At 39.4% G+C, this 12,857-nt stretch overlaps 1 protein-coding gene and 1 long non-coding RNA gene across 3 annotated transcripts in view; one reads left to right on the top strand and one right to left on the bottom strand.

The window, feature by feature from the left end:
- LOC121505274 overlaps positions 1-2,333 on the top strand; it is a 48,323-nt gene extending 45,990 nt beyond the window's left edge. The window contains exon 6 of one of the 2 annotated variants that reach the window (XR_005991549.1): positions 2,249-2,333. This is a non-coding gene — a long non-coding RNA (uncharacterized LOC121505274). The remainder of the gene's footprint in view (positions 1-2,248) is intronic. The other variant, XR_005991550.1, reaches the window with a different exon arrangement.
- The window catches only part of LOC121505273 (ninjurin-2-like), a 47,655-nt gene extending 41,776 nt beyond the window's left edge, over positions 1-5,879 (bottom strand). The window contains exon 1 of the mRNA XM_041780431.1: positions 5,516-5,879. Within this exon, the coding sequence (XP_041636365.1) occupies positions 5,516-5,611 (96 nt within the window). The 5' untranslated portion in view covers positions 5,612-5,879. The remainder of the gene's footprint in view (positions 1-5,515) is intronic.
- Between the last annotated feature and the right edge of the window lie 6,978 nt (positions 5,880-12,857).

Below are 12,857 nucleotides of genomic sequence, written 5' to 3'. Positions count from 1 at the left end.
ACTTGTGTCTGAAGTCCATTGTGCTGGTCGATGACTTGTAACATCCCGAGATGGGGATTCCAAGTAGCTAGTCATGATTCCCATATCTGGGGGCCCCACTTGACAACTGGGCCGTTTTTGGTCAGCGTTTGACCCAACCATTTGACACCCCCTCTGGTTCACCTTTTCCTGATCCCCTTTCAGCATTTGGGCTGACACCTGGTTCTGTGTGAGTGAGCTAGGCCTAATGCATGTTCCAGATTCTCCCAGTCCCCTTCCAGAGAGACACATGCCATTCCTTCAGAGAGACTCCAACCCATCGATTGACCTCCTGCCTTACCTCTGGAAAGGCCCTTTTTATCTTTCTGCCCCCCTGTGCTCCCTGAGTCTGCCTTCTATCCACATGAAGGCCTTTGCTTTGCCCTGTATGGCCCACAGGTAGCTCCAGCAGGACTGTCCTCCCTTAAGTGCCACCCCAGGCAGAGGAGGAAGAGGCTGATGGAATTTTCCATTGAGTAATAGGCCTTCTCAAGGCTCCTTCAATCCACATGATTCAGTTTTGTAGTTGGGACATCGGAAACTGTCCCTTAAGGGGGAGGTTCCGTGACTATCCTGATTCGATGCTCCAGTAATTTTCCACTCTTCCACTGCTCCACTCTACCTCATCAGCTGACTCAACTCACCTTTGCAAGGTGCTGCTTTCTACCTGCAAACCATTCGGTATACAAGCCCCCCTGCTCATTCACTCATTGCCAGATTGTTCTTCGCCATCTCAAGCAAGGCTCGTCATCAGATTGATTCCCCACCGCAGACTCAAACTTCTTTGCTGTATCCCAGAAATCGTCTTCATCTCTGTTCCCGACCAAGACGTTCTGCCTTAGCATTTATAGTTTCTGTATTCCTTTGCCTCTGGCTGTTTTGGTTCTTGAGACAACACAACTTTGTTTGTTTTCCTATTTACTTACTTGTGGATCCCTGTGGCTTTCAGACACCTAAAGTTTCGCCACACTCTTAGATCATTTTGTCACACTTTTAATTGCATGTGTATGCTGATTGCTTACCTGCTGGCACCTTGAACCTCTGCCTGGCACCAGTTCACCTCCCTCCACCCCCTATAACTCCTGATTTTGTTGCCTTTATTTTGACCTGTTTTGTGTGTTTACTGTATATCGGTCAATACACAACCTATTTAATTTGGTTAAATGCATTAATAAAATTTAGATATGTTTCAAGGGGAGGCTACTGGCAGCATTTGCCAGCAAGGTGTCCGTACAAATATATTCATAAGCCGTATGTATCAACAGAGGCTTTACATTACTGGTCTAGGATTGTAAGGAAAACCATATTTAATATAGATGGCACTCTAAAGGAGAATATCCATTACATAATTCTACTCTACACCACTGCACCTGCTGTGTTTTAGACCATGAGTACAGCCATCCATCTGTCTGCATATATAGTGGTGACTAGCCATGCATCTGTCTGTTAAAACAACATGGCAAAGACATATGAGATGCACAGTTTAGGGTGATAGCATCAATCATATACATACTAGCATGAGCTGGTATTGACATACAGGATGTGTATCATGCTGAGAGAGCAATTTCTTCCACACACATGCTTACTTAAACACCCGCATGTGTTCATGTGTATGCTCAATTCTGCTTTTCTCAGGAGCACACGTTTCTTTCTTTACTTCTGTCAGCATATGATTAAACCACCATGGTTGAAGTGAGTAGTTGTGGTCAGGACTTGGCATCTGTTAATGTAAACATTTAGACTTGAGCCACATGATATAAGTAAGAGGGTGAGGCTGATGGTGGCTAAATGTAGCCATACATTCTCAGTTTATCTGTGATTAAGGGTGCTGCTGTAGACTTTCAGCTCTGCCAACAGCCAATAAATGTGTATTTCCATCCAGTGAAAACTGACTTCTGTTGGGTCTAATGAACAGGAGCAGCATTTATAAGTGGTAAATATGGAGGTGGTTGGAAAGCTGCTAAAAAAATGTACTTGTGCTACTATAAATATGTACAAGATGCATCTTTAACTGTTGCCCTGCTGACGAGAATGTAAATGGCTGCTTACTGTTGGGTAAATTAACAAGTAGCCAGAATAGGAAGCAAGTGTGTCCTCTAGGTTTCATAAATGATGTCAATTTGGAAGCTGCACTCTTTCTAATGACTAACAGGAGATGACTACACAGGTTGATATAAGAAAGTCCTAATTCCCACTTTTTATCCATGCAAGTTTTTTTTTATTTAACCAGGTTAGTCCCACTGGGATCAAAGATGTCTTCCAAGGGAGACCTGGCCAAGAACAGCAGCATTCAGATTCACACATTTCACAATAGACAGTAAGTACAGTGATAACAAAACATGAGCTCAAGAGACAGGGACAGTTTTGCTGTTTAAAATCAGTCTGCAGACTTTTCCAAGCAAAATGTGCAGAGAACTGAAAGCCTTCTTTCCCAACTTTGCTTGGATGTTTGGAACAACAAATTGCATAACTTTAAACAAACTCAAGTAAATGGTCTCTTGCAAGTTTGAAGTCTTTCTAAACTGTGCAGAAATAGAATTCATTTAGGAACACTTATCATAGTTTTAACCTTTTAATACTGGGCTGGGCAATTAATCGCACATTAGATTGAATCGCAATATGGCCTGCTGCAATTTTCAAATTGCAGAAGTTGCTATATTTCTTTAACTTGTGCAAACCTTATGCAAACACTGATGAATCCTAGCATTACCTCATGAAACTCATACCCCAGCTGCAATCAGCTGGTAGCCAGCCTCACCTCTTCTACCCCAGCTGCCTCCTTTATAGCTTAAAACTTGTTGCACCCCCCATATTCAGATTCATGTTAATATGGATTAATTGCTTCAGAAATAATTTCATTCTTTTCAATACACATGGTCTTATTTTTAGAATGATCGCGTATTAAATCGCAATATTTGGCAAAAAATCACAATTACATTATTTTTGCAACTCATTCAGCCATACTTAATACCAAATGGATACACAGTTTTTCTTGGTGATGAAATCTCTCCTTAAAGGTGATCCTTTGGTCAGCTAAGCAGCATGTTTTGATTTCCAGGCAGTGAAGTTCTAATGCACCATATGAAAGTGCAACACAAGTTTTAGGCTAGAAAGGAGTAGACTGGGGTGATGGGGACAAAGTTCTGCAACTAGTTATGTGTGTGCTGGTGTAGCAGGGATTAAACCTGGTTTCTACATCTGTGCTACTCAACAGTGCAATTTTTATGCCAGTTCCTTGTCTTGTTGCTTCATTTCTTGCTTGTTTCTCAATTTCAGTTACTGCAGTGAAGGAAAAAAAGGACGTAGAGGAGATGGAAAGTACCTCTGAATCAGGTGAGGCAGAAGACTATAATTTTTTTGCACTCAGCCAGTGAAAGAGACTTGGATAAGGAAATGCATGTCTGATATTTTTAAATGCTGGAATATGGATTTGACTTGTATTGCATACTACAGCCACTTAAAGTGGGATATGCTTGGACAACACTACCTGTGATTGTCAAGCCTCTACCAGAGCACAGTATCAAAGAGGACAAGACATACCAATTTCACTCTCTCCTGAAATATGGCCACTTACTTAAAAATAGGTAAATAAATAAAAACAGACAGTGATGGCTAAAATTCCAAATTACAGGCTTCCAAAATGTAGCTAAAAATCTGGACATTGCTGTGACCATGTAAGAACGCAATCACATCCTACACAAAAAGTAAAGATAATGTCGTGCAGCATGCCACAGTCACAGGTGCCATCTTTAAAGGAATGCCCTCAGTTTGTTGAGTATGGTTACGTGGGACCTTTCATCTGTACTCTATGTGATTTTAAAGGGAAGACATGAAGAAACAAGACGAAAAGGGAAAAGGAATCTATCAGTAAACTGAATTTCAGCATCAAACACAGAGAGAGTCAAAAATGATATACCTATATGAGCTGGCAGCTCAGGACTTTTTTAATGATCCTGATGATGAACCGGTCACATATAGAGACAATGCAACCTCTGTTTGAACTGTGTTCATGCACATTGCATGAGTTTAAATGCTGTTAAAATGTAACTATTCATGAGCAATTTTGCACTGAAGGGGTGTGAGATCGGTAAAACTCACAGGTTTGCTGCAAACTGCAGCCGCTTTGCTGTCCTCACACAGTTAAGGTGACACTCTTTGTAGCTTAAACTAGACAAAATACTAAGTTCTACGAACAAATCTTGCACAGGATAGGCATATTAATATTTAGGTTTATGCTGTATACAGCACAGTAAAAGACAGGATAATCATGTCTGTCTATCTTAAATTCACTTCTACCCAGCTTGATTTTGTAATCTGCTTTGACACTCTGTAATGCCGCAGTCCTCCCATACTATGTTGCCCTTTTTAGTCAAACAAAACAAGCATGATTGTGCATGATCCTTTAGAGATGGCGCAAGAAGCCCAAAACCACACATGGCTCCACATTCTCTGTATACTATTTTATAATGTCAAAAACAATTCACATGAGCACAACACTTCTGAGTTACAGCAAGCTGTGAAAGCACTTACACAATGGCTAGTAAGTTAGGCACGTTGTCAGTCTAAAATGGCCTTTAATTTGTGTAAGCATTAAAATAAAGTTGAAATAAAAGTGTTTTATAGATAAACCCAGTTGTATTTAGGGTGGATGGCCTTGATAAAAAAAGTGTATTTGGCACAATTCCTTTTCTGAAACCTGTAACGGTATTTACACACCAGCCCTCTCATCTTTTTTGGACTCACAGTTATGTGTCTTGAGTAATAGCACTTTGTTCACTGGAGACTGTGTAGCTAAATATATACTAGTAACTGATAGCTCTGCTGGTTGACAGGCAGGAACACTGTTGGGTCTGACACTGATACAGAAGAGCCGCTACAGACATCAGAGAGCATGTTGTTTGTGAGGGTCTGTAGTATTAGTATTAGGCTGTCCACATACATATAAGCATGATAAGCAATGGTTCAGAGAAAATAATACTTAGTTGAACAGTGCAAACAAACTCCAGTTATGGGATTCTTTCAAAATAAGAGTACAAGCAAAAACAAAGTTTTTTGGAAACTATCATATTAGGTCCCTAACCCTACCTTGACCCCTCTTTCTTGGCATTCATGAGTACCTGCTCTGTTGACCTGCTGCTACATTAGTGGACTTTATTAGCCTTTGCACCCAGGCCCTAATTGATATTTGATGGATGTTGCGATCGTAACTTGGTCCCAGAATAGAGTACAGACTCAAAGCCTAACTACACAGAATCCCTCTGATCCTTAACTCTCACGTAGGCGAGACATACCACAGCTCTGTGGCAAATTCAGGGCCACAGATAGACCAGAAAGAGAGATGAAAGAGTGGAGGAAAGGAAAGAGGAAGAAAAAGTGAGAGAGCACTGCAGAACAGACAGGAAGCTGAACATCTTTCTCTCTGTCTGTACATACCCCTGACGCTATTTTTGTCCTGTTTCACTCGATTTTTACCAGATTTTTTTGGGGTTGCACTGACCTGCAAAGGTCCGCTGGCTGGCATGGTGGATCTCAGCGATGTCAGGTCGATGTCTCGGCCTTGATCCCCTCTCTCTGTCTTCCCGAGCCCCTGCATAATTCGTGCCGTAGCGAACAAGCAAGCACACACACACTCGTACACTCAAGTCTTGCCCCCACAGGAGTGAAAATGCTAATGCGAGGATGGCAGTGGTGGTTATGAAAGGAAATGACCCTGGATGCCAGGCACCAAGCACCAGGCAAGGCCAGGGAGGACAGCAGAGAGATGAACAAACGACCTATTCACCCACTCTTGCTCTCTTTTGCCCTCTTGCTGCCTCTCTCTCTTTCTGTTCTCCCAATATAACAAATCTAGTTTGTCAAGATACTGGAATACCAAATAAAGCATCATGCTGAAACCTGGCAAATATTGTCCAGATGTAAAGTTAGTTATGTCCCAAGTTTTTGACTCTATTTGGCTGAAAAACCACTGGAAACAGTGCTCACCAAGTTGAGTCTATTTGTGCTTGTTTGCTCTACAAAAACATTCTGTGGTATTTCTGTTAAGTTAACTGAGGTCAGACATTTTCTCATAAAAGCACTAAGACTCCACTGTTAGCAGTTTACTGCTCTCTAAACCAGGGGACCCCAGGCTTCCAAAGATACTCTGAGCACAAAGGACAAGCTAAGTGATATCAGGAGAGTTTGATTTGGGTATCTCTGAGCCATTTGTATGGCTGTCAATTGAGGTGGGTGACATTCTTGAATAGTCATTTCTATAAAAAGTTTGACAACATAAGATTGATCTAATTTAGCCTAGCTGTGTTTGCTAACAATTATTTTCCTAGATAAACCTCTATATGCTAGTTAATTAACAGTAACAAGCAAACTTTCTAACAAAAGCCTGCATAATAGCATAGATATTTCAAGTAAGGAAACTTAAGCTAATAGCCATTAAAACAGCACCTTTCAGGAGTTAATCTTTGATCAGGGGAAACTGAGGCTAAACTAAATACTTATATTTATAGTAAACTTAAGGTTCAGTCCACAATCGTCTTTCTATGAATTGTCTTACAGATGTCTCGCTCTAAGATCTCAGACAAGAAAAAGTATGAGATGCAGTGAAATTATTTGCCCGCCTGACCATTCCACCAACAGAGACTGTCATTCAAATACATGTGAGCCAGTGACGTTCTTCCAATTGTAACTCATCAAACCATGTCTTTATAGTCCTAACATTGTGCCCTGGGGCCCAGTCATGTTGTAACAGAAAAAAGGGTTTCATTAAACTGTTCCCACAAAGTTGGAAGCATAGCTTTGTCCAAAATGTCTTGGTATGCTGAAGCATTAAGATTGGCTTTCATTGGTGATAAGGGGTCAAACCTTGAAAAACAGCCCCATACCATGACCCCAGTGTTCTGTAACTTCACAGAACACACTTGACATTGGACTTGGTGATATGAGGCTTGAGTGCAGCTTATATTAATGCCAGTGAAAGTTTGAAGCTCTTCAGCGATGGAATCAGCAGAGTCTTAGCATCTTTTACACACCGTGTTTGATCTGGCTCTGTGATTTTACATGGTATTCTGCTGAATTGATGTTGTTTCTAAACACGTCCACTTTCTAAGAACATCACCCACAGTTGACTGTGGAAAAAAATCCAGCATGGATGAAGTTTCACAAACCTTGTGCAAAGGTCAATGAGCTCTTCAGAGCAACCAATTTTATATCATAAATGTTTGCAAATGGAGACTGCATGCTAGATACTTGATTTCAAACACCTCTGGCCAAGTTGTGGCCAAATACTTTAGTCCATATAGTGTATATAAGCTATCATATTTATGTTATATATATATATATATATATATATATATATATATATATATATATCATATGTATATCTCACCTCTTGCCCATTATTGGACTAAGATGATTGATTTATGGTGTTTACAAGATAAAGGTTTTATGTACATGGAGTGTTAGAGGACAGTTTGGAAAAGTACTAAAATAACTGATATGTATTGTCCTACTTTTCTGGCACCATTCTGTGGAGGTACCAAGTGTACCAACCCTAAAGAGTGGAGCTAGACTCACTGCAGTCCACTGATATGTCAAATGAATTGTCACGGTTATGATAGACAAACTCAAAATGTGTGGTGTAAACTTCAAAGCTGAACTGTCTTTCTTTTGAAAGAGGCTCAGGCAGACAGTTGTGACTGTGTTCAATTGTAGGTGAAATAAAAGACTTGTTGTTTGATGTCTGATCTACACCTGCTCTATATGTAAAAGGTCATGAAAGATTTTATTAATAAAAATGATTGATTGACACTAAGCTGCTTTGTGAGGCTTGAAGACCAAAAAATGTTTGAAAGCAAAAATTGTGGTTTATTAAAATGTAAGGCTGACAGGCCTTTTGTAAGACTGAGGAGACACAGGAATGTGCTGCTGTTGACTTTGAAGGGAAAAAACAGAAAAGAGAAGACAGACAAACAAGCGGGTCGACAGACAGGCTCCCATCAAACCCCGAATTAACATGTCACCATGAGTGGAAAGTACAGGGGACTTCGAAAAGGTTCATATTGGAGACACCAAAATTAAACAGTAAACCATAAACACCTACGAAAATGGCATTGCCTTGCTGTTTTCTTTGGCATTTCCTAATGGAGAACAGGCCACCAACATTGTGGAATAAACATCCAAAAAGGGCAACTCTGTTCCCTTTTCTTGCTCAAACACACAGAGAGTCCTCAGGGTGAAGAGGGTTGTCAATAGGGATTAAACACTCTGATGAAAGCTCATAATCCTCCGAAAAATGATCACCTCAATCGCTGGAATTTCATTTGTTTAAGTGTACCTGAACATAACATAACCCTCTCTCTCACACAATGGTGCACAAAGAGTAAAGTAAACATTTAGACCAGTCTATGGAGAGAGTTAAAAAGGATGTTTTCTACTGGTAAACAGGTTAGCTGCTGTTTACTTAAATTTCATTAAATTATTCATACATTCTAAGGACTAGAAAATGATTTCAGAGCCTAGATCCATGTTTTTCTCTTTTAACAAACATGTATCTCGTTAAGCCAAATACCATAGTTAAGATTCCTATGATAAGTATGGTACAAAAGGCCGCTGCATGCACCCATTCTTTTCATTTTAATCCATTTGTCACTATCCGTGTGCGACATTGCACAATAGGACTGGCTGTACATTTCTCTGATAATGCAGCATATACTGATTGGTTGTATGTTGGAGAGTTAGGTGATTTTTTTTTTTCCAATAAAAGGAAAAGAGAAATACATGACAGTGGCAACCCCAGCTGACATAGTTAACTAGTAAAGAGGTCTTGAATATTTACTTTGGGCTTAGATATAAATGCTTGTTGTCCTTGATTGAGAATGTGATACATCATTAAAAAGTCTGTTAGCATGAAGATGAGGTTTTACATACAGTATAAAGTACTAAAGTTAATATTTGGTATAATAAAGGCCTCTCCCAGATTGCAGTAAGAAATTTATGAAGACATGATATTACAACCCAAATTCCAAAAAAGTTCAATAGAACATACATAGATAACAATCTTTCAGTAACAGTCCATAAATGTCTGGGAAGTGAGGAGACCAGTTGCTGAAGTTTTAGGGGAAGAATGTTGTCCCATTCTTGTCTGATATAGGATTATAGCTGCTCAGCATTCCTGGTTGTTTGCCATTTTTTGTTTTATGATGGACCAGTTGTTTTCCATTGATGTGATTTAGCATTGTCTTGCTAAAATATGCAGGGCAGTCCTTGAAAGAGACATTGTCTGGATGGGAGCATATGTTGCTCTAAAACCTCAGTATACTTGTCAGCATTGAGAGTACCTTTCTTAATGTGTAAGCTGTCCATGCCATAGGCACCAATGCAACCCATACCATCAGAGATGCAGGATTTTGAACTGTCCACTGACAATGAGCTGGTTGGTTCCTGTCCTCTTTAGTCCTCAGGACACGGCATCTGTAGTTCCCAAAGAGAATTCCAGTTTTTGATTAATTTGACCACAGAACAGTTTTCCATTTTGCTACAGTCCATTTTGAATGGACCCAGAGAAGATGGTGGGGATTCTGGATCGTGTTCACATATGGCTTTTTTATTTGCACGATACAGCTTTAACTGGCGTTTGTGGATGGCATGCCTAACAGTGTTAATTTTGACAGCACTTTTTAATTTAGTTTTAGTTATGGTCTTTTACCAAAAATATCTTTTAGTTTTAGTCATAATTTAGTCATCTAAATTGTTTTAGTTTTAGTCTAGTTTTAGTTGACGAAACTTCCCAACATTTTAGTCGACGAAATTTACAGTAAATTTAGTCGACTGACTGGATCTCTCCCTAAACTTACCCCACCACCACGCAGCAATAGCAGTTGTGATTGATGTCCCTCGTATCTCATCCCACTTCTCCACACAGCCAAAGTAGCTGTGATTGGATATATGCCTAACTTGCCCCTACTTTCTACACGATGAAATTAGGTCTGATTGGATAAAGTCTCAATCAAACATTTTCGTCTCGTTTTTATTTGTTGACTAAAATGTCAGTTAATTTAGTTTTAGTTTTTGTCCATTTGCACTTGTTTTTATTAGTTACTGTCTCGTTTTCGTCAGGGGAGAAAAGGATACTAACGAAAACTATAACGAAAACTAGCATGGCCGTCTGTGGCGGCAGACCCATGCCTAAGCAGCGCCACCGAGGAACTCACGCTCCCACTGATTACTATGGTGTTCAAAATTTGGTGAAGATACGACTTTCCGTTTGCGAGTTATCTTGTACACATACAAATGAACAAACAAACAAACAAACAAAGACACGGAACCCTTTACATAACGCCCTGCCGATTTCATCGGTGTGGGTAATAATTAGTCAACAAAATTAACACTGATACCTAACTGTGTAGACAGACAGTGATTTCAATGACAATGAATTTGTACCACTTACTTTTCCAGCCTTCTTTGCTCTGTCCCTACTTTTTTGAGATGTGTGGCTGCTAGCAAGTTCAAAATGAGCTAATATTTTTCATAAAATGATGAAATGTCTTAGTTTCAACATCTGATATGATATTATGTTCTATTGTGAATGTATTATGGGTTTATGAGAGTTGCAAATCATTGCATTCTGTTTTTATTTAAATTTTACACAGTGCCCCAACTTTTTTGGAGTTGAAGTTGTATAATATACACCAAAAATGCAAAATAAGTTTACTTCAGTGGCGGTACTTACACTGTCTTCTGTAGTAATTGATGTCTGCAGGTGGTCTATAGTCGTACCCTCTTATCTGTACTCACTAACACACCAGATAAACAACATGATAGGCATATTAAATATAACATCTACAGCAAACAGGGAAATGTACAGAACAACCTCCTTTGGAGCCTTGTTTTCAACATTTTAGCAAAATTACATAATAATGGAGGTCCAGTCCATTGCCTCAAGGTCTAAGCTAACATTTTTCTCACATTGATGGCTAATGTGTTTGTTCTCCTCAGGGGTGTCAAAGCAGAAGCATCTGTCCGTTCACTTCCCTTTTTGTCTCTAAATACATTTGCATTGATATGTTTCCAGGAACTCCCCGCAGTCAGCTGACTTTTCCTTTTGTGGTTTTTCCAGAATTACACCCCAGCTCTCTTTCAGGGGTTGTGGTTTGTATTGTAATACTACACAGTGGCACATAATGGCCTATCCGACTCCTGCTTGGATTATTGTACTATTTGAGCTATAAATTCTAAGCTAATCCCAAAATGAGAGGCTAATAGCAAACCTTCCTCCCCACTGACTTTTTTTTCTGTAACTATTCCTAGAAATTGAAAGTAACATCATGAGAGACATTTGTTGAGCCAGACCTCGTCTTTCTTTGGTTCCTAGAATCACAGAGCCTTTGGCACATGCCAATTTCAGCTTTTCTTAGAAAGAATAACTGCAGTGAAGATTTAGCTATATTGTAAACATTTCACTCCCACTTCAGGTTTAGAGAGACTTGCAGTGTGATGGTTTCAACTTATCCTCCTTTAGAAATGCTTTTTTTCTCATCTGTAAACAGCAAATAAACAGGTAGTTTAGGGTAAAGGCTGTGGTTTTGAAAGGGAGTTCATCAGGGACATTCTTGGCCATGTTTCTCTGTATGTTTGGATCCGTGAAAGTCCAAACAGAAGCCGTAAACCCAAACCTGTAATTTTCTTTAATCACTGATAACATTTCATCTCTCTAAGTGAGGCCTTAGGGGTTTTGTGCTGCTCTTTCTCTCCATGTAACAGTTTTGCTTGACTGTAAACAAAGTTGTGCGAGGGTATTGCGAAACACTAACCAAACCAGCGACACAGGCTTTTGGCATGTGCTTCTCTTTTTTTCCCAAAGTGGGAATAACTTTCTTTTGTGTATTTAAGTTATTAATAGCCTCTCTTTGTGGAGAATGAATGAATTGCCTGTGGTAATTTTTATGAAGTTGCAGGATTTATTTTCCCACAAAGCTGCTGGGGAAGACAGAGTAAAATGATGGAGCTTACATAATAAGCGGATACTTCCAGGACTTCAAAACGTTGTTACTTGAATCCTTATGTGCTGTTTTCTATTTACTTGCACAGCAACTGAAAGCATGGCACTGCTTATGAGGTGATAATGAGGTGAAGATGTCTTAAGGACCATTATGGGAAGGCAAAGGCATTTTAAAGACTACTATCAGTTTGCTTTATAAAAATATATACACTGCATATTTTCTGAAAAAAATGTGGACCCTGTGATTAAGCAGTTAAAGCTATAGCGTGCACATTTTTATCATTATGTACCCTGTGATTTAAGATTTATTGGATGTTTGATTTCCGTGTCAGAATAAAGTGACAGTATGTTTGGAACTCCTCCCCCAAATTGTTACAGTCCAGTCGCAGTTTTACCACCTTAAATTACTTTAAATTTTCTTTTTCTTCAGGAATCTTTTGGGATCTAGTAGGAGCCTAACTCATGGTTCTGCAGATCAATATCAAAAATCATAAGCTGGGGCTGCAACGCTCGCTCACAATGTTCTGAATATTCTTTCTTTGTGTTTGACAGAGCAGTTTGAATGCAGTTTGTGCATGCTAGCACACTTTTTTTTTTTTTTTTTTACATTTGCATAGGTTCATCAGATGCAAAAGCGACACAATCATTTTGTGGAACTGGCCCAAAGTATATTCATAGTACTTACACTAACCCAGTATTACTCAACCCTGCTCAACCAAAGAGCTTAATTGTCGAAAAATACATTTGCAAGAGCCACAATCTAAGTGGTGAAAAGTGGCAATTAAAATGAGTGACAGGAGGCAAAAATGATCAAAAAGCAGCAAACACTGGGAGATAAGTGGAAAAA

This window comes from Cheilinus undulatus, linkage group 23 (assembly GCF_018320785.1).
Source record: "Cheilinus undulatus linkage group 23, ASM1832078v1, whole genome shotgun sequence".
Classification (NCBI taxonomy): Eukaryota; Metazoa; Chordata; class Actinopteri; order Labriformes; family Labridae; genus Cheilinus; species Cheilinus undulatus.
The sequence above is the reverse complement of the archived record's forward strand: the minus strand, read 5'-3'. Positions and strand labels throughout refer to the sequence as shown.